The sequence below is a fragment of the Gracilinanus agilis genome, chromosome 2 (assembly GCF_016433145.1).
Source record: "Gracilinanus agilis isolate LMUSP501 chromosome 2, AgileGrace, whole genome shotgun sequence".
NCBI classification, from domain to species: domain Eukaryota; kingdom Metazoa; phylum Chordata; class Mammalia; order Didelphimorphia; family Didelphidae; genus Gracilinanus; species Gracilinanus agilis.
Window position 1 is genome coordinate 82,482,972 of NC_058131.1, and position 22,269 is coordinate 82,505,240.

At 37.1% G+C, this 22,269-nt stretch overlaps 1 protein-coding gene across 1 annotated transcript in view; it reads left to right on the forward strand.

Annotated features, from left to right (window-relative positions):
- Positions 1 to 926: 926 nt before the first annotated feature.
- Positions 927 to 22,269, forward strand: part of QPCT (glutaminyl-peptide cyclotransferase) — a 37,978-nt gene continuing 16,635 nt past the window's right edge. Inside the window, exons 1-3 of the mRNA XM_044660625.1 lie at positions 927 to 1,067; positions 15,869 to 16,015; positions 21,308 to 21,586. Coding sequence (XP_044516560.1) covers positions 927 to 1,067; positions 15,869 to 16,015; positions 21,308 to 21,586 — 567 coding nt within the window. The remainder of the gene's footprint in view (positions 1,068 to 15,868; positions 16,016 to 21,307; positions 21,587 to 22,269) is intronic.

The window sequence follows — 22,269 nt, forward strand, 5'->3', positions numbered from 1 at the left end:
GTGTCTTGGGAGGTTGAGAGCTTATTTTCCTAATACTAGTCCCTTCCCTCTATGATTCTCTCTACTTTATTCTGCCAATATCTTTTTTGTACTTAGATTTTTGCATGTTATTTCCACCATTCCACCGTGAGTTCACGGAGAGCAGGGATTTTTTGTTTTGTTTTGTTTTTCATTGGCTGCCCATTACTTAGCACAGCTCCTGGCATATGGGTGGCACTTAATAAATACTTGTTCACTTGGCTTGCTAGAGGTCTATAAGGCCAGACAGCCATTTGTTGGGGATAAGGTAAAGAGGATTCCCGTTTAGCCTTGGGTTGGACCTTAAGATGTCTCTTCGAGTTCAGAGATTCTGAAATTTCTAGTTGGATTTCTTGTGTGTAATTTAGCATGGATCAAAGGGCCTTAAAGGTTCTGTCGGGGGATGGTGGGAGAAAGGGTGACTTGTGCTCCCTTAAACAGCTTTTAGCAAAAGTTATCTGGAGAGCGCTGCAGGACCCCTAAAGCCCCAGCGAGCTCTTTCTGAAACTCCCTTTGGGATCTGCTAAGGAGACGTGGCATCTAAGTTCTCTTTTCCACATCTACCCGGATCCTAGCCTTTCTTCCAACCTTCCTAACATGGAAAGTGGTCGCTTTTGTTTCTCTGGAAGCTTCTGCCTTCCCCGGTAGCCTGTCGTCCTGGGCTTCCTAAAACAAGGAGAAGATAGGGCAACTCAGCGGCTAAGGCTGCCCCCACAGAAGGCTTTCGTGCCGGGCGGGAGCCATAAGGGAAGCTGGAAGAGATGGAGAGGCGGGAGCAGCCCGCGGACCTAAGGGCGGGGTAGAGAGAAGAGGGGAGGGGAAGGAGGCGCGTTCTCGGGGTTCTCTGGCTCGTGACCGTCAGCAGCTGCGGGAGTTAGGAGCCCAGCCTTGGGTAGGCAGCATCAGAGATGCTGGCCTCTGAGCGCAGGAATGGGGCAGCAAAGCCTTGGCGTACAGCAAGAACTCTCTCCCTGCTAGTAGCAATAGCCTCCCTTCTCCTTGATGTGTGTGGGTCCAAAAGTAGTTCCACTCCCTGGACGCAGGAAAAGGTAAGGGAGATAGTGAATGAGAGGGAGTGAGAGAATGAATGTGTGTATGTGTGCGCACAGCATACAAAGATTTGGGAGGAGGGGGGGCGGGGGGAGTAGTGAGAAAGATGACAGGTTCTGCCTGTGCAAAGTTGAAAGGTAGGGATGGGAGTCTAAGAGGTACGGGGCTGGCATGGTTCCCCCCTCCCCCAACCTTGGGAGAGACGCCCCCGCACTATTCATTCAGACATCAGCAACTCCGGGTACTGGGGGCCGATATCTCAGAATAGGGATTTGGCTGTCTCCGACCCAAAGACTGGTTAGATGATGTCATGGGTCTGTCCCCTGTTGTGGTTTGATTGGGGGTGTTGAAGGCAGGCACAGGAAGTCTGCCTAGACGGGCAGTGGAAGATAGGGAGATAAGAGCTAGTCTTTGGGCTCTGCCACCCACTCTGGATGATGGATGGCAAGGTTCATTAAGCATACAGCCGTACTGCAAAGGCTAGGTACTGCTGGAGGCACTCCTGCTCTTCATTGATGAGTGAAAACCTGCCTTTGATTGCTGAACTTTCCATTAGGGTAGTCCTTAGAGAATGGGTTTTCTTTCCTTCTTTCCTCCCTCCCTTTGTTTCCTTTCCTCCCTTCTTTCTTTCTTCCCACCCTTTCCTGCTTCTCTCTCTTCCTCCCTTTCTTCTCTCCCTAATTTTCTTTCTTTCTTTCCTTCCTTCCTTCCCTCTTTTTTTTTTTTTTTTTTTTTTTTTTTTTTTTTTTGTTGTTGTTGTTGTTGTTGTTGGCAAAAGGTGGGTCCAAGTATCTCAACTGGAGATATATTATTTTAAAAGCAACTTATGGTGCTTACAAGCATTTGGGAGGTAGAGAGGGAATTTTTTTTAAAAAATAGAAGTAAGCTAAAAGAGTGAAGATTTCAGAGATCTACTGGGATATTGCAAACTTAAAGATTAAAGGCATTAAAAGGCTTTGTGAAACAAGCAGTTTCATGCTCATTTCCTTACTTACACAATTGGATTTTGAAATTTGAAATTGGATTTTGAAATACATTTACAAAGGCTTGTGAAAAGCGGGGTCTTATTTCTTTGTGGTTACATCCTTTCTGTGAATTCCAAAGATATTAAGGTAAATTAAAAAGTAAAAGGTCTCTTTAAGACAATTTCTATTGCATAATGGGAAAGGATTTTTAAAATATTTTTTAACACAAACCAAGCCATTAAGAAAAATTTCATACATCTGATCCAACATGTTTTTCAACTTTTTAAAAGTATAAGATACAGGGATAGATTTACTGGGATACAATATGTTCATCCAGACTAGTGAGCCCTCTCACTTTAATAACATGATTCATATGCGCTCTGTAAAGATTATTAAAGACACGTAGTTCCTGAGTTTGAGTTTAGTTTTGCTTTGTTTTATGGTCACATTCTGACTATCCATCTTGCAAATTTACCTTGTTGGCCAAAAGGGAGATCTGGAAGAGATTTGAGTAAAGCAGTCAAAAGCCATTATCACTGTTTAACTAGTATCCTTATATATTATCATCTTAATATGTGCATGAACACACCTCTGAGCTACCCTCCAGTCTCTTTTCATTATGCTTACCACAATCTTTACCTTCCTGGGGAAAATTGGCAAAGGGGAATTGTGAAAACTAGAACTTGGAGACCCACCAACTACTCTTGGTAATACACAAAGTGTCATTAATACCAACTAGTAAAGAGCACTTACAGTTTTCTCCAAGCTTTTCTTTGTTTTTTTTTTTTTTTTTTTTTTTTTTTTTTTTTTTAATAGATGTGTGCAGACAGGACAATTGGGTATGGAAAGAAGGTGCTGTGTTTTATTATAGTTTTAACTATGATTTGAGTTCAGTTCTAAGCTTTGACATTTAATGCCATTGTGACCCTAACTAGGTAAGCAACTTAAGTTTTCTAATGACTCACATGTCTGTAGTGTTATAAGGTTTACAATTTCCTCAAATTTCCTACAATTTCCTACTTTCAGATAAGGAAACTGAGTGATAAATCAGTTAAGTGAATTGTAAATGGATACATACATTCTAAGGGTCAAGATTCCAAGGCAGGTCTCCTGATTCCAATTCTAAGACTCTTTCTATGATGCTATCTTTACTTAGATCCCTTATCTATAAAATGTAAATAATAGTACTTGTATAACCTACTATATAGTGGTATTATAAGAGAAATGCTTTCTGAGTATTAAATCACAGTCAAAATTCAAGATATTGTTACTAATAATTGTAGTTGGAATAACTTTTTAAAAAATTGTGGACAGTGTGCTAGTTTTGGAGTCACCAGAGGTCTGAGTTACAAGGTTATTGCCAACATTTGCTAGTTGTGTAACCATAGATAAGTTATTTATCTAAGCTTCAAGCCTCAATTTCCAGAAGATTATAGGAGAGTAATACACATAGGAAATTTTAAAACCTGAAAGTGGCATATAAATGTGAACAACTAAATATTTACTTCAAATTGATGTGAACTGGAAATTGTTGTCAAATAGTGTAACTGAAAAATCAAAGCAATCCTTTAAAATATTCATTTTTCTTCAATTTCTCTTGTTGGCCTTTAAAAGTCTCCTGATTATGTCTGTCTGGTGAGTGGTCAAAAAAGTCATGCCAAGGATACCATTTTAATAACATGAGGAATTTCTAGGTATATTAGTGGTCCATTTTTTGTAAGGTGTGGCAAAGAAAGATTTTAAAATTTATTTCCATCTCTTTTAAATTAGGGCATGTCTTATTTATGGTGTCACCTAATATGAAAATGCTGGGAAGTCTCTACCTTATGAATGATTTGTTTAAAAAATATGCTAATGAGTTGGTTATTTGGAACCTTGGGGGCATTTCCCCATAGATACAAAATTATAGAGTATAAAAGGGATCAAAGCTGACCATAAAAGCCATCTTTAAGTCTCTATCACTGAACTATTATACTAATAGAATAATTCACCAGGGACCATGTGGTGCAGGAGGGAGGAGGAACAACTTAATTTTTTTCCTCATCTTAAGTTTAAGGGCCATATTTCAAAACAAGTGAAGTTTATCTTTGTCATATGTCATCTCCCTTTCTGGACTTCTCCCACACATCCCAGTGAACCTCTCCCCATTGTTCTCATTGTATTTTAAGCCTCCCTCTGTGGCATTTCTATTTTGAAGACTTCCAGGTTCCAAAGAATATTTACCATTAATTTAAAGCCTTACTCCTTTAGTGTGTCCACTATGTGCTCCAGTGAAAATAATCAGATTAAACTAATTTGCTTAAGATTCTCAATTGAATCAATCAATCAAAGCTGTAAATTAGATGTGAATATCTATAAATCCAATTGGGAACTAAGGAGTGCTCTGATCATTGGATGAAGATAGATAAATGCCAAACAAGAATTGTCTGAAAACATACCTCTGGGTCTATACGTAAAATTTTAAACCAATTCAAAGTTGGTCATTCTAGCAACAGTTCAGTTAGGTAGTGAATGGTTAAATCCACTGGTGAGGGAATCCTGAGAATGAGTTCTCCCCCACCCATTGACAAACCCTGAAATACTGAAAGATCTAGTATTCTCATTAGAGCCTATAGCAGGATTCCTGAAACATTGGTGGTTAATGGCAGTGTCTGCTTCAAGAACCATGAGACACATTGAGGACAAACTAGATGCCCTGAGAAAAAAGCTCTCAACACCTTAGGATTCTACAGAGAGATTGATCCTTGAAGCCCAGCAGAGGGCTACACTTTAAGGGAACTTCATGAAGGTTTCACAAAGGGTTAAAAGGACTTACAGTAACTAGGAGTTTTGAGTTCACTCTGGACACATGTCTTTAATTTTATCCCACTCTCCCCAAGGACCTTGTGTGTACAAGGGGAAAGTCATTCTTATTTGGGGAATTGTTTTTGGAAAACCTAAATTTTCTATACTTGTTTACCCTTTATAAAAGTTAATAAACTGTAACTGATAATTGGTTGGGACTTAAAAGCAATAATATTAGAAACTGCAGCCCCTTAAATTTTCCCTTAGAAACCTGATAGGAGTAGGAGTCAGCTATCATCTGGGTACCGGCTTCCACTTTAGGTGCCCAGTTAAGGAAGTTTTACTTTGGTGGCACATAGTAGGGGTTTAATAAATGTTGATTGATTGACTAACTAGTATAGGGGGGGGTACTATAAAAATATATATGACCATGGGCAAGTCACTTAATCCTCAATTTCTTCATCTGTAAAATGAGTGGGAGAAGGAAATGGCAAAGCACTCCAATATCTTTGCAAGAAAACCCCAAAATGGAGACACAAAGAGTTGGACACTCTGACATGAATCGAGAACAACATATGTGTGTATACATACACACTTATAAATGGATCTAGAAAACCATGTAGGAGTTAGATGTTGATCTGAGCTTTGAAGGAAGCTAGCTGTAGAAAGAATTGTGTCACAATTATTGCTGCCTGAAAATAAAACAGGCTGCTCCATCACTGGGCACATCTAGCAAAAGCTAGATACCCCCTTTATACTGGATGGTGTAAAAGGGATCCATTCTTCCAGTAGGGTGAGGAGTAGACTATTTAACTCCTAAGATACTTTTCAAATGTGAGAACTTAGGATTTTGTGAGTAAGTCCGCCAAAGTCAAATCCCTTCAGGGTTTCTGCTTTCCAGAGCTTCATTCCTATTTCTGTTTTTGTTCCAAATTGTTTACAAAAGGTTAAAGTTGGTTTCTCCCCACCCCTACCCAACTCAGTGGGGCTTTGGGCAACAGCTTTGATCATAGAGCAGGGAGGGCAGTGGTGGTTGTTTGAAAGTATGGTCTATTTGTACACCAAGGAATAGGAGAAAGGAAGGATTTTAACTTCTACATTTCCTTGTTTTTCTATAGCAACATTTCTGGTGCTTATTGCCGAGTGGGTTGTTTGATCTCAATAAATGCCTGTTGAATCAAACTCTTCAGTCTAGAGTTAAATAGCAAGATCAACATGTGAGCTCTTGGAGAGCTTTTCGGACTGGAGCATAGCTGGGACTTGAATTGGCTACATTGCTGTCATAATCTCCCCATGAGTTCATGATTTGGAACCACAGACCCTTTCACAAACTGGGGCTGATGCCACAAATTATGTAATTAAAAATATCTTGGGAGAAATACTACATGTTTGACCCAGGGAAAATGGGCTTTCCCTGCTTTGTATTATAAGATTAACTCTTGTCCCAGTCAGACCTACCATACTTTCTCCCCTGTCAGTAGACACCCTCCAACAACAAGCTTTATCCCAGCTTATAACACAGTACCTGGCACATAGTAGGAATTTAATAAATGATTATTGATTGATTACTCATAACTTGATTGACTACTTGGACCTTGACATGACTATCTAAAAAAATGTGCCCTCTGGCTGAGAAAGAGCAAAGATATTTGCAGTTTTCTGTTGCCATCTGCTACAATTTTTTGGTTCTCTCACTAACTTAACTTCCCTTGGATATCATTTCCCCCTCTTTGGTTTTTCTCCTTGCTCTCTCCTTTCATTCTTATTCCTGCCCACTCTCCTTCCTTCCATGAAGATTTTTAAAGTAAAGAAGAGTGCTGGTTTGGAATTTTCTTATTTCTTGAATTCTTCTGGGAAAAGGCAAATTTAAAAATTCAAAAAAATTTAAAAAGTCAAAATATTACATGGGTTGATGAGGACATGATTGGGGATCTAAAGTACCACACCAATGCAACTATCAGCAATTTGGAAATAGGTCTTGATTAATGACACATGTTGAAACCAGTGGAAATGCATATCAGCCAGGGGAGAGGGGTATGAGGAGGGGTGAAGGGGAAAGTGGAAGCATAATCGTGTAACCATGTTAACTTTTCTAGAGTGTAAATATTAATAAATGTTTTAAAAAAGTCAAAATACTCTTTACTTATAGTGTGTTAGGAATGTGTTTTATTTTTTTAATTTTTAAGAAAATAAAAACCCTTACCTTCTGTCTTGGAACCAATACTATGATTTGATTCCAAGGCAGAAGGGCAGTAAGGGCTAGGCAAACAGGGTTAAGTGACTTGCCCAGCGTCACACAGCTAGGAAACATCTGAGGCCAGATTTGAACCTAGGATCTCCTAGGTCTCTGGGCCTGGCTCTCAATCCACCGAGCCACCCAGCTACCCCCTTCCCTTTTCTTTTAAATAAATTTTGACAAACATTTATTAATAGCTAGCATTTACATATTGCTTCAAGTTTTACAAAGTGGTTTATAAATTTTATCTTATTTTATTTTCACAACAACCTAGGAGGTGAGTGTTTTTGTTATCTCCACTTTACAAATGAGGAAACTAAGGCAAACCCAGGTGAAGTGACTTGCCCAGGCATTCGAGTTCAGGTCTTCCTGACTCCAGGTAGAGCCAACTATCAAGTTATTTATGATGTGTAGAGGACTTTGCTAGGTATTGGGGATAGTGACAAATATGAAGCAATTCCTCCGCCCAATAGTCTGAGTTATTTTCTATGAAGTTCTTCACTATTGTCAAGGGCACCACAATTCTTTCAGTCATTGAGGCTTAAAAACTAGGGTTTGTCTTCTACTAGTCCCTCTCCTTCATCTCTATGACACACCCCACTCCAGTCAGATCCCAGATCTTTCTTATTCTATCTCAACACTATTTCTGGCATCTATCACTATTCTAGTCACATAACTTCTACCATAGTTTAGATCTTCATTATTTCTCACCAGTTGCAATAAGTGCCAAATTGATCTCCCTGGATTCATTCTCCTCCAATTCATTCTCTTCTCAGCAAGCAAACTGATATACCTAAAGCACAGTTCTGATCATCTTGCTCAAGAATCTTCCCCAGTTCCGTAAAGATCCTAGGATAAAAGTACAAACCCCTATGTTTGGTGTTCAAACAGGTCTCAAGCTATCTTTCTCATTTGATTATACAAGACTCCTTCTCATGCATCCTTTTCCAGCCAGGCTTTCTTGGGTGGTATATACAACATTCCATCTCCCATCTGCTATTGCCTGGAAAAAATCCTTCCTCCTAATCTCTCCTTCCTCCTTAGAACTCTTATCTCTGTTCAAGGCTAAACAAAAATGATGACTCTTACAAGAATCTTTTCCTAATTCTCCCAAGTTGTTAGTACCCATAGCTCCACTCTATCTACAGCCCCACCCTGAGGGGAGAAATTCCTTTGTATATTTTTTATGAATGTAATAGGAGTTGGAGAAATGACTGGTAGCCTGTAATTTTGCAGCCTGGAGGGACAATAATTCTGTCTAAGCCCCAAGATCAAACTGAAGGCTCTTTTCATCTTTGAGTCAGAGGGCTGTCTTGAGTCATGCCTGAGAGTTCTTAAAGGGACACATAGATAGTCTGCCAGAGATAGGCAGAAACGAAGGAGCAGGCCAGAAAGAACTGAAAAAAAAAAAAGCCTGACTGCGAGAGAACTGGAAGCAAAGGGGCACAAGGAGAAAGAAGAAATTGGCATAGGAAATCTAAAGGAGAAACTGAAAGGAGAGGTGAAGGGAAAATGAAATAAGGCGGAACTTTAAGGGGAGGAAAGAGATGGAGGAGTTTCATTGGGCCCCTATAGGTGTCTTGAAGTGGAAGACAGACTTAAAACTACTGATTCTACCCTTAAGAACTAAGGGGAGGTCCAAAGAAAGGTCTGTTTTTTCATTAAAGTCCCTTCCCTGAGCCTGTCTAGTTAGTGATATTGTAGTGTACTCTGCTTATTAGTATAGGTGAGAGCCTGTGGCCTGGTGCCAGAAAGTCTTGAGTTCAAATATGGCCTCTGACATTTAATAGCAGAGTTGTGCAGCTCTAGGCAAGTCACTAAACTTCTGTTTGCCTCAGTTCCCCCCAACTGTAAAATTGGGATCCTAATAACACCTACCTCCCAGGGTTGTTGTGAATAACAAATTATGTAATAATTGTAAAAAATTCTTAGCACAATGCCTGGCACCTAGTAGGAGATATATAAATGCTTATCCTTTTCCCTTATTCCAGTCCCTTTAACTAAAATGTTTTCTGTATCCTGATTTTGTATCAAATATAATTAGAATTTTCTCAAATGGCTGTTAAAATTATATGAAAATTTTCATCAGACAAACTCTATGAAAGAATAGAGAAAGGAGCCACCTGAAACTCTGAGCCATTATGGCTCTAGGCTAAAATTGATATAATTGTTGTTAACAGGGTGGTGTGGTTGATAAAATTACTAGAGAGATGGAAGAAATGGAGAAAAGATCACTGAAAAGCTCTACCCTCCCCACGAATGCCTGAGAAGAATTCAGCTTTGTCCCTTTCAAGGAGGGAAGAGGAAGCAGAAAAGATGGAGTGCTGACCAGTCAACTGTACCCTCCATAGTGACACTCAACAGAGTTTACATGTATATTTTATATTTACAGTAAGACTTGGTTTTACTCAACACACTAGAATTCACATACATGCTATTGGCAATCGAAAGACATAAATACAGAAAATAAAAAAAATTTTAATTATGTGACTAAATCTGAAGCATTTTCCCAAGCAACAGCAAAGTCTCCTGGCAGTTCCTCCAATCATGCTCATTCTTGCTCTGAGAAGCTTAGTGTGAGCCATTACATTGTTTTGTGTCAAATGCCACCTCCTGTGACCTCAGTCTTTGTTCTGGTTCTTAACAAGTTCTGTCTGCATCAGCGCAGTGCTGATCTTTGTTTTCTTAAAACTATTTAGTTATTACTAATTACCCCAATGAACAAGAGAAATGATTCTGGTAGTTTCAATGAACCTACAAAAAGTTGAAAAATGCCTTTGCTTGTTCGTGTAAGAAATACTTATTAAATAATGGAATTCACTATCATGTGTGTGATTTGCAATTTACGTGAAAGGTCTTGGAACATATTAGTTCCATATAACCAAGACCTACTGTTCACTCTATTTCCCCTTAAGAATATCAGCTTCTTACCTCAGACACTTCCTAGCTGTGTGACCCTGGGTTCAATCTTACCTCAGACATTTCCTAGAGGGGTGACCCTGGGCAAGTCACTTAACCCCCATTGCCTAGCTCATACCACTCTTCTGTCTTGGAACCAATACATAGTATTGATTCTAAGATAGAAGGTAAGGGTTGAAAAAAACAAAAGAATATAGGGTTCTTGAGGGCAGAGACTATTTAGTTTTTGTCTTTCTAACCCTAGCACTAGCAAATAGTAGGTAATTAATAAATACTTGTTGAAATGAATTCATCAAACTGTTTGCCTCTGCCTCCATGTTTTAGTGCTAGTGACTTTGGAAGGGCTTAAGAAAACAGTCAACAATTACCTGGAGTGGTGAATCTCCACCTTTACCAACTCACCCTATCCCCTTCCAGGGAATAATTAAGCATTTGAGAATATAATGAATCAACATTTACCAAAGTGGACTTGTGGGCTCAGCTTGATAAAGGCTTTGCATCTCCTCATTCTCAGTATTCTAGACATCCTGGCCATTGTGGCTCTGTTATTCATTTATCCTCATTCTAATCTCACAAAGGTGTTTTTGTCAACAACTTGGAATGCAAGTTTGTTACTCTTGTGCTGAAAATATTTTATATCCATAAAATCAGAACATTAAACTAGATGACCTTCCAAAGTTCCCTTTCAGCTTTAAATCTATAGATCTTTAAATCTATATCACTTGTCTAAAGTTTCACAGAGCTATTTAGTGGCAAAGAGAATTGAAATATGCTCTAAATAGATTAGGACAGATTCTACCCATAGCTATTAAACAGACAAAAGATTTGCCCAATTATATTTTCTGTCTGTGTTCATAATTGAGTATTCATATATCAACTTCGAAGTTATCCAATTGTTGTGATGGTCAAGACAAAAGAGAATTAGCTAAGTGGTTGAGTGGACTGAGAGCCAGTTCAAGAGCTCAGAAGTCCTGGGTTCAAATCTAACCTTAGACACTTCCTACCTGTGTGATCCTGGACATGCTGCTAAGTCCCAGTTGCCTAGTCTTTACTGCTTTTGCCTTGGAAGCAATATTGATTCTCAGACAAAAGATAAAGGTTTTAAAAAAAGATGGTAAATATGGATTTGGAGGGAAGAAGGTATTTGGTGAGTAATTTTGGCAAATGAAGCATGTTCCAAAATAGGGATGCTTCTGGGAGTTCAAGATAATAAAAGGATATGCTGGCAGAGGAATTTTGAGAAATCTTGGGCCAAAGACAGACTTCACTTATTTTGAAATTTGGACTACTCTCTACTCAACTTAATTCCATTTAATTAAATTTTGTTCTATTTTGCTACTTTTATTAAATATTTTTAAGTGCCAGGCATGATGATACAAAGATTACAAAAAAAAAGGCAGTCCCTCCCTGCCTTTGAAGAATTTAAATCTAGTATAAGAGATAAGATCTTTATACAAATATTATAATGTAAGATGGAGAATGATTAAATGCATAAGAGTGGTTAGAATGTCCTGAGGGTTTAATTTTAGCTTGTAGGACGAGGAAAAGCACCATAATTCACATTTATAGATTACTTTTTATTACATTTTTATATGTTACTTGAAGATTATAAGACGCTTTCTCTATAACAACCTAATGAAGTACAGAATGTATTATTATCTATAATTTAAGAGCTAAGAGTGGTTAAGTAACTTGCCTACTACATGTGACTAGTAACAAAAATATGGTTTTTTATATCATATTGCCTCTCTTGAAGACTTTATAAAGGATTTAGCAACTAAGCTGGACCTTTGAGAAAAGTAAGGATGTCAGAAGTGGAGCTGGCCTTGAATCACAGAATCTCAGAATAGAAAAGATGTCAGAAGCTATCTAGACCAACTTATTTCTGTCTCATAATTCTCTCTCCAACATCTTCAACAAATGGTCATCAGGATTTTACCAGTGTGAGAAAAATCTCCTTCCTTTCTAGATCCCATTTTCAGACAGCTCTAATTATTAGGAAGTTTTTCTTTATGTAGATCCAAAATTTGTCTCTCTACAATTTTTACTAATTGTTCCTAGTTCTGTTATGAAGGGGACTACAGAACAAGTCTGATCATATGATAGTATGAAATGATATGATATGATATCATTTCATATGATAGTATTTCAAATACTTGAAAAAATTTAATGTGCACCTGAGTCTTTTTTTTTTTAATTTTTTTTAAACCCTTAACTTCTGTGTATTGACTTATAGGTGGAAGAGTGGTAAGGGTAGGCAATGGGGGTCACACAGGGTCACACAGCTGGGAAGTGTCTGAGGCCGGATTTGAACCTAGGACCTCCTGTCTCTAGGCCTGGCTCTCAATCCACTGAGCTACCCAGCTGCCCTAGAGTCTTTTATCCAACATAAATATCTTTGGTTCTTTCAACCAATTCTTGTATGGCAGGGCTCTTCATTTAGAATCCACAAATCTCCAAGGAGTCTATGGATATGGGGGTCAGGGTGGGAGTGGGGAGAATTTTATTTCACCAACCTCCAACTGACATTTGTCATTTTCTTCAAATATTTAAAAATATTCAAATATTTAAAAATGTTATTCTGAGAAGGGGTCCATAAGCATCACTAGAAGGCCAGAGGGGTACATGACACAAAAAGGGTGAAGAACCTGTGTTGTGTGTCATGCTCTTCAGACTCTCTACATTCATCTTCACCATCCTCTAGATAATCTTCAACTTCTTGATACCCTTTGTCTATTTTCAATGCAGCCATGGTCACTCTTTGTGATAATATTTTTTAAAAGATGTTTACAAACTCTTTAATTGCTCTCAAATTTTCCTAGGAATTAAAGTCATGTTCACTGGGCCATAGTTTGCAAATTCTGACCTCTTTCCTTTTTTGAACACAAGGAGAATATTTGCTGAGCTTCAGTCTTACAGAACCTCTTACATCTTCCATGACCTTTCATAATGGCTTGGTACTCATCTCCAACAATGCTTTAAACAACCAGAAACTAAATTGACTTAGGTCAGATGACGTTAATTCATCAAGGCACTTATTCCCCTATTTTTCTTGGGGTAAGTCAAATATTCACTATTATCCAAATCATTCTGCCCTTATCAGTCCAGTGATTTATCTCTTTGGCCAAAAAAAAAAAATCAGCAAAATAAGTGCTAATCATCTTAGTTTTCTCTATTTCCTGTTATCACCATCCTGGGAACTCAGAATGCATTCTTATTTCCTTCTTTGACAACTCTTTTCTACAATATAACTTAAAAAAATATTGATGCCTATTTTCTGATCTTCGTCATTCATTTAGCCTTAGCTCATTTTGAGCTCTTAGTACTCCATACACTTAAGAAAAATTTAGATCATAATACACTTGCATAGTCAGCCTAAGTTATCAGCTCTTGTTACCGCTGTCTATAGATGGGTCACAGAAAAAATTTTAAAGCTGTTCATTGATTCTCCTGGGTATCCACATCAGTCTCTTATATATCCACAAGTCTTCCTTTTTTATTTATTGGAATTTTTTCTTCTGGCACCTTCAGGAATTGAACTTGAATGCTTCCTATCCCTCTTTGGTTTCAGATTTCTTTTCTCCTGATGATTCATTTTTAGAAGTCCCTTCATGGCTTCTACTTTTTTATTTGTCTCTTTGAAAGTGGGTGGTTGAAGAACCGAGACTGGTCCAGCATTTTATCTTCTTGGTGTGTGTATAGTGTAGGGAGGACTACCACCTTTGGTGTGAGGACTTACCCAGCCCTTTTCAGGACTTCTCATCCACTTTTGGTGTCTACTATACCTATCACTCAACTCTCACCTGTGGCTCCAAGAAGCTGTAATATCAGTGAATTAGGGGATGTCTAACCCAGGCATGTGAAGATTTTCCCCAGCAGAATGGACACATGAGAACAATTTGTTCCAATAGCCATAAAGGCCCAGAAGCAGGTGCTATGGAGTCCTTAGAGCTTGGTCAGACATCAGTGATGCCAAGGTTATCCAGTGAATCCCAAGTTATCTCCAGTCATCTTGACTTTTGCCTTGTCACTAGACTTGGATAACTCTGAAAGAGGCCAATGACTTTGTTCAATTGCATCACTTAAATCCAATTCACTTACAAGACAGGACATTTTTCTGTGAAGTCATGGATCCTCTGTGAAATGAAGGAGGAAAAACAAAAATCCTTCTCTTTGCAATGTTCTTTCTCTTTTCCTTTGAATCCCATGACTGTTGCTTCCAGTCACTGGAACTCAGGAAAGTATTATTAGTAGCTCACTTTTGAGGCTTTTGTGGATTGACCTGAGAACCTAATCATCATTTATAACAACATAATTTCAACGTGAAAAGCTGCATGGCTAGTCTATGACTGATTATTGTTTATCTCTAGGGATTCTTTACTTCAGACAGGGATAAAAATCCGAGTGAAGGGAAGGTCTTCTGATTATATCTTCCTCTACCCAAACAAAGGAGAATTCAGCTCAGTCTAAACTAGGAAGCAGAGATGTAGAATAACAATACTAATCAAATGAACAGGCATAGTTTTCAAGAAAGGCCAAATTGGCATCTACAGAGAATAAAGTAAAACTAGAAAATATGGTGATTTCAGTAATGAAAGATCTGTGATAACACTGATATGGCTATTCTTTTCATCAATACAAATCACAACCCCTCCTTACCTTAGTGGACAATCATCATGAGCTAAAAGGTGGCCAACTATATTCACTATCTGAGGCCAAAGTTCTGATCATGAGCCTCTCTGATGGACTCATACTCAAAACCTTTTACAATTCCACAGAAGCTGTTTTCTAGAGCTCGTTTCTGTGGGTATAGCCTTAGAGAAGCTAGTATGACCTTCACATTGCATTGAGTAGGATTTAAATGGAGGATTTATTATAAATACTAGTGTTAAATAAAATGTGTTGGCAGGTAGCACCAAAAATATTCTGGGAAGAAAGTATATTTTCCACCAAGCATTTAGAAAAAAAAAGGAATTATATCTTTCCTGTATTTCTTTGTATAATTTCTCACTCTTCATGTGACATGTATATATAGATAGGCAGTTTATAAATGTCATGAAATGGTTTTGATAATTACATCATTATCTTTAGTGCCATTATAAAATATAATAAATAGATGCTATATACTATTAAAATCACATCTTTGAATGTCATGTATATCTAGGAATTTAAATAAAAGTTGCCTCAGTTCGTATGTCCCCAAATAGACTGTTAATTGAACTTTAATAATTGAATTGTATTTTAAATACAGTTGGGTAGACCACCAATCAAAGGGATGCTGTTGTAAATATATTTGTAAAGAAGAATTATTTCTATTATGTACCTAATTTAAATAAAAATTTGTGTAGTCAGAAATATGTAATAATTTATGTATCTACACAGTTTGCTTAAAGGGTATATCAATGTATGTATTTATTTTATCACTCTTATTCCTATAAAAAATAGAATTCTTAGTATACTTACAATAACTTCTAATTATTTAAAAATTGCTAAAATGATAATTTCTAAGTTCCAGTTGTAGAATTTTTAGATTTTATTGGTTAGTGGTAAAATTCCCATGCAAATTACCTTTCAATTTATTTTTATTTTCCAAACATTTACCTTCTGTCTTAGAATGAATATTAAGTATCAATTCCAAGGAAAAAGAATGGGAAAGGCTAGACAATTGGGATTAAGTACCTTGCCCAGGATTGAATAGATAGGATGTGTCTGAGGTCAAATTTGAACCCAGGACCTCCTATCTCTAGGTCTGGATCTTTTTCCACTGAGTCACCTCACTGCCCCTGAATTTATTTTTAAAATAGAAGGGAATAATCTTGCAATTCTGTGTTTAAGTGAAATTCTTAAGCATATTTAGGAATGAGTTGCCTGTTTTTGATTTTCTCTTAATATTCAGAATCAACACCAACTGGCTATTTTGAATTCAACTGATATCCAGAAAATTGCTGAAGGCACAAATATTTCTGAAATGTGGCAAAATGACTTAAAACCACTACTTATCGAAAGATATCCAGGATCTCCAGGAAGTTATGCTGTTCGCCAGGTAAGGATTTCTGGGAATATTTTATATTGAATAAATGACAGATTTCTAAAGCCAATCTAGGATCTTATTCTTATAATAAAGAGTATTTTGGCAAAGGTCCTAATTGTCTAATGTTTATATTATCTAGATTTTCTCAACAATCCCCACAGAATGAGTCAAATAAGTACCAAAGCAATGCAACAAAAAGATCTATTCCGAGAATTTGTTTTATGAAAGAAAGGAGGATATTTAGCACTATAATAGCTTTATTTGTCAACCAAAACCATAGTGATAAATTTGGAATTACTAATTTAGTGAAATCATGTTCAACATTAGCAACTGAATTAGCTGGCTAATCTTAATTTTATCTTTTGCCTAATATATATAGACCATTCCTTTAGATCCACAAAAATGCCAAGACTGCCATAGGAAGGCTCCATTTTAGTTGAATTCTCTGTAAAAGATTTATAAGTGGGACTTATATAAGAATCATATAGGCTCATAAGGACGTCTCCTGATAAGTTGTATGTAATCTGTACTGCTTGAGAGAGTTCCCACACTGCTGAGGTAACATATTAACATGTTATAGCATATATATTATGAACTGAAACTTTTAAAATGGCAGTGTTTTTGAAATATAATTACTTTTTTAGACTTTTCTTATGCTTGACTTACACTTCAGTGATTTTTCAAAATCTGGTAATCATTTAACTAAATTTTCTCTCTACAAAGTTAAACAGAAATTTTTTAGTTTCTAAATCTAATGGCCTTTCTTTTATACTCTTCCTTCTTCACCACTCTGCAAACGTTGACACTATTGATCGCTATTGATTACATGATGTTCTCTTTTCTCATAGCTTTTTGTGACACTCATCTCACCTTGTTCTCTTTCTTTCTGTCTGACCACTCCTTAATTTCTTTGAAGAATCTTCATCTAGATGGGGGATAAGCAAACTATGGCCCAAGGGCCAAATTCTGCTGTGTGGCCTACATGCTAAAAAAGGTCTTCACATTTTAAAATACAATGCAATTATTTTAAAATGTAAAAAATTATTCTTAGCTCATGAGTCATACAAAAAAACAACAGGTGATGTGGTGGATTGGCCTAATGGTCATACTTTGCTAACCCCTGGTTTGGGTCATACCCACAATCCATGAGTATATCCTAAAATTCTATCCTGATTTCTCTTTTTTCTCTCTTTATACTATCACACTTTGTGATTTCACAAGCTCCCATGAATTAAAATGATCATTTCTATGTAGGTAATTTTCAGATCTATTTATTTGGTCTAACCCTGACCTTTCATTTCACAAATTGAATTGCCTACAGACATCTTAGCTTGCATGTTTGATGGTCATGACCACTTCCTACCTTTCCGGTCCTCTTCATCTTCCTTTAAAAAAGAAATAAACCCTTATGTTCCAAATTAGAATTAATACTGTGTATTGATTCCAAGGCAGAAGAGTGATAAGGGTTAGACAAATGTGGGGTAAGTGACTTGGCCAGGGTTATACAGTTAGGAAGCATCTGAGGCTGGATTTAAACCTGGTAACTTCAAGAATACAGGTGTAAAAAAAGTGTGAAAGTGTCCTTAACCTCATTCAGAGAATACAAAGGTAAAGAAAAGGAAGCTGGATAACTCAATCATCGACTAACTTTTCTAAGAGAAGGGTACAATTTATAAAAAAGATGCACTCACCTCAACGAAAGATTAATTTTTGAATTGTTTCACTTTATGCACATGGAATTACAGTTTTAGAACCTAAAGTTGTTTCTGATTGAAAAACTTTTATACTTTTTGAACTATTGCTAATATAAGATTATGACCCTTTTGGTTTAGAAAACAAAACTGTTCAATAAAATATCAGACAAAATGTCCTGTCTTTACTTGGCTCCTGATCCACTGAGCCATCTAGCTGTATCTACCTTTCAAGCCTTCTTATACCTTCCTCCCTTTTAAAGACTTTTTGATCCAGTGACATTAACTTTCTTGCTATTTTTCATACAAGACACTCCATCCCCTTACTCCATGCATTTTCACTGGCTTGTCCTCCATTCCTAGAATGCCCTTCCTGCTCTTCTCTGCCTTTTAGCTCCCTTAGCTTTCTTCAGATCTCAGCTAAAATCCCACCTTTGGCAGGATGATTTTCCCAAGTCCCCTTAATGCTGATGCCTTCCTTCTGAGATTATTTCCAGTTTATCCTCCATGTATCTTGAATGCACATAACTGTTTTCATGTTGTCTCTCCTGTTATAGTATGAGATCCTTGAGAGTAGAGGAATTGTTTTTGTTGCCCAGTGCTTTAGCATACAGCCTGACACAGCATTGGCTTTTAATAAATAATTATTGACTACATAAATAATATAGAACCTTGCTAATAAACTTAAATCTACAAGTCCAAATTTTAAAGAGATACTTTCAAGAAATAATGCTGCAAAAGAACCCTTTGCTGTTTTCTTTTCTACAGGTTTAGAGAAATTTTAAAATAAAATCTGTACTTTCTACTGCTCAAAGAGCCTTTCTCTTTACTGCTAGGAGTCTGAAACAGTATGGGTGCTTTGTTTTTACCTAATCTATCTACAGTAAGAGTAGAGTGGGAGCTGTTTCCCTTTTCAAGGGATTCTAATAGCAAGAAATCAACTTCTTGATCCCAAGGCAGAGAACAGCATTTGAAACTCACCAGCTGATTCTTTTTTTTTTTTTTAACTCTTACCTTCCATCTTAGAATCAATACTGTGTATCGGTTCCAAGGCAAAAGAGTAGCATGGGCTAGGCAATGGAGGTTAAGTGACTTGCCCAGGGTCACACAGCTAGGAAGTATCTAAGGTCAGATTTGAACCCAGAACTATCCTGTCTCTAGGCCTGGCTCTCAATCCACCGAACCACCTAATTTCCCCCAGCATCAGGTGATTCTTTATGAGAAAAACACCAGATCAGAAAAAAAAGGAAAGCAACTTCTGCTAATAGACTAGATGGACAATTTAGTTCCTTTAATAAAAATTAAATAATTAGATAGCTTTAAAAAGTGACTAAAGCAGTCAATTTAATGAATCCTGATTTGTTTTGAGTCTTTTGTTTCTGCTCTTACAGATTTTTAGTATTTTATAGCCACTGAGTCTTTACTGAAAATCTGTTTTACAACTGAGTGAATTTACAATATTATATTTACAGCTAAGCTATACTATCAGATATCCTGTTTTCCCTTCTAGTGTGTTTTATGAAAAACTTTCAAGCTGCAATTGTTAACAAAGACAATTTTGAGAGAAATACATCGTCTTTCTACCAGTTGTTCTTCATAGTAGACATTTTAAATACAAATAATCATTTTTTGTGGAGCACAAGAGGGATAAAAGGAAGTATATCACGATTGCTCTCAGGGACCTTGTTATCATTTTAAAAATATGGGACTGGATGAAGACTTATAAGGGTTGTCGTGGAGCCTGAACTGGATCAAGGCATTTATGTCCTTTGGTTAAGGTTTAAAATTGCTCCTCCTGTATCTAATTGCTCACTGGAAGCTTTGAACCTTCCTGGTGATGCTTATGAGACTTGTTAAAAACTTTAATATATATATGTCATTGAGAGTGATATTTTTCTGTCATTAAGATATGTCCCTTGTCAGGGAAGAGAGAGAGAGATTGTGATATAGAGGATGGAAAGCTTCTCTCAAAGGCAGAAAAACTGCATTTGCCTGGATATATGGTGGCTATATCTAATATGTATGTAGTTCTTTGTATATTTTCACCCCCATTAGAATGAGTTCCTAGAGGGCAAGGACTATGATTTTATGATTTTTTTGCATCCCTAGAATTTAGCATAGCTCCTAGCACAGTGTAAATGCTTTATAAATGCCTCTTTCATAACTAACTGCCTATGTGACTACAGACAAGTCACTCTCAGAACTCAAGGCAACTCTCTAAGATTCCTTTTTTAAAATTTATTTATTTTTTTAAGACTATTTTTCTATGTTTACATAATTCATTTTCTTTCCCTCTCCTTTTCCCTCCCCTCTCCCAGAGCCAACAAGCAATTCCATTGGGTTGTACAAATGTTATCACTTGATACATATTTCCATATTTTTCATTTTTGCAATAGAACAATCTTTTAAAGCCCAAACCCCAAATCATATACCCATATAAACAAGTGATAAGGATAAGTCTTGTTTTTCTTTTGCATTTCTGCTCCCATAGTTCTTTCTTTCAGTGTGGATAGTATTCTTTCTCATAAATACTTTAGGAATGTCCTGGATTATTGCATTGCTACTAGTAGTTAAAGTCCATTACATTGGATAGTTCCACAGTGTTTTACTTTCTGTGTACAATGTTCTCTTGGTTCTGTTCATTTCACTCTGCATCAATTCATTGAACTCTCTAAGATTCTAAAATGCAGAGAAGTTGCTGACCTGAAATAATATCAGGGATTTTGTCACCTGTTGAGTTATTTATGCAAAGAAATCACAGGTTCATTCCCTATCTCTATCTATTAAAAAAAAAAGTAGTCCTATAAAGGACTTCTTTCTCATTGTACTCCTCTGCATGTTTTGCCTTAAGCCTACTTTACCCTACCCCTTGTCTAGGATTTGACTCCTTTGCACACACGTGTCCAGATGGATCACACCTGTCACATGATCTGAAATATTAGTGAGCAACACAGATGTCAAAATGTACCAGCCATGGACCTAGAAACACAGACCCACAGAGTGTTTACATGTAAAAACCCTTAGAAGTTATCTAATTTGATTATTCATTTAGTAATTAAATAAACTCCTTCATTTACAAATGAGGAAACCAAGGCCCAGAGAAATTCAGTCTTTTGCCTTGTCATATTGCAAACTAAAACCAGATCACACACCCCTGACTCTTGGTCCAACACTTACTTCATTATATGTTCTAGTGCTTTGCCTTGCCTTGCCTCCTCCCCCAATACCTGCCATTTTTTTCTTCACTGAAAAATTTCCCATTCTCTCTCACTTGTAAATAAGGGCATAATTTTATTAATTGCTTCTTATATTGATGGGCATCATCATGAACAAATATTCATTTAATGATTGCTATATGCAGGACACTGGGCTAATTACCAGAGATTCAAAGAAGTATTAGAGAGAGTTTCTGCTGTCGGACTTTAGTTTGTCACTATGTAAGAGAGGGCCTGTGTTACAGAAAGGCATTAGAAAGTCAGGGTATCTATAACTTCTCAAATGTTTCTTCTTGGCTGCTTGAGATGTTAAATGTGGAAATTGAAACACTTTCCAGCTGAAAACTATATCTAGGTAGACCAGAGGCATTAATTTCCCTTTTTCCTCCCCTTTCTAGCACATCATGCAGAGAATTCACAGACTCCAAGCCAACTGGAACTTAGAAGTGGATACTTTCTTGAGTTACACACCCTATGGATACCGGACTTTTTCAAATATCATCAGCACCCTCAATCCCACTGCCAAACGCCACCTGGTACTTGCTTGCCACTATGACTCTAAGTACTTTCCACAGCTGGGCAGCGGAATATTTGTGGGAGCCACAGATTCAGCGGTACCCTGTGCAATGTTGCTGGAGGTAGCCCGAGCTTTAGATAATCAACTCCTTTCCCTGAAGGTATCTATTTTCCTCTTGTTGGTTTAAGTGAACACCTATCTTAGCAGCTACTCAGAGTGAATTTTAGAGTCCTGGGATTCTAAAAGGGGCATTCAAGAAAGCCATGCCTCAGTACAATTTGTACTTTTCTTTCATGACTATAACATGAAGTAATGCTGAATAAATATTAATTAGAAGATTATGTTATTTGAGGCACATTCTGCTGTGAAAAGAGCCACCTAATTTTCAGGAGTGGGGAGCACTAATCACTCTTAAATTGTTCAATTTTATTTGCTGGATGAATTAAATGCAAAATTTTTTGAAGGGAACACAGTAAATGAGGTGGGTTGAAATGGGGATGACTCAGAAAAATATGTTCTTTCATGTTGTTTACAAAGCTATTTTATTTGTCAGAAACTTTTGATCTGAGAAGTGGAAGCTTTTGAGTGTAGCTTCTAAGTTATTTCATTGGTAAAGCACTTTCAGACAATCTAGATGGAAAGCACGAAGCAAAAGTATGGCATTGTTATTATCTGTGAAATCTCAGCTCAATTATGGGTAGTATAGCAGGGCTTTTGTTATACTCTCAGCTCAAAGTACCCAAGGGACTCTCAGATGTGATTTCTGTCTCTGTGTTCTTAAGGGCATATTGAAAAAATAAATGTGCTAGAGTAAATGAAGGTATTTTGTTCCAATATCACTTA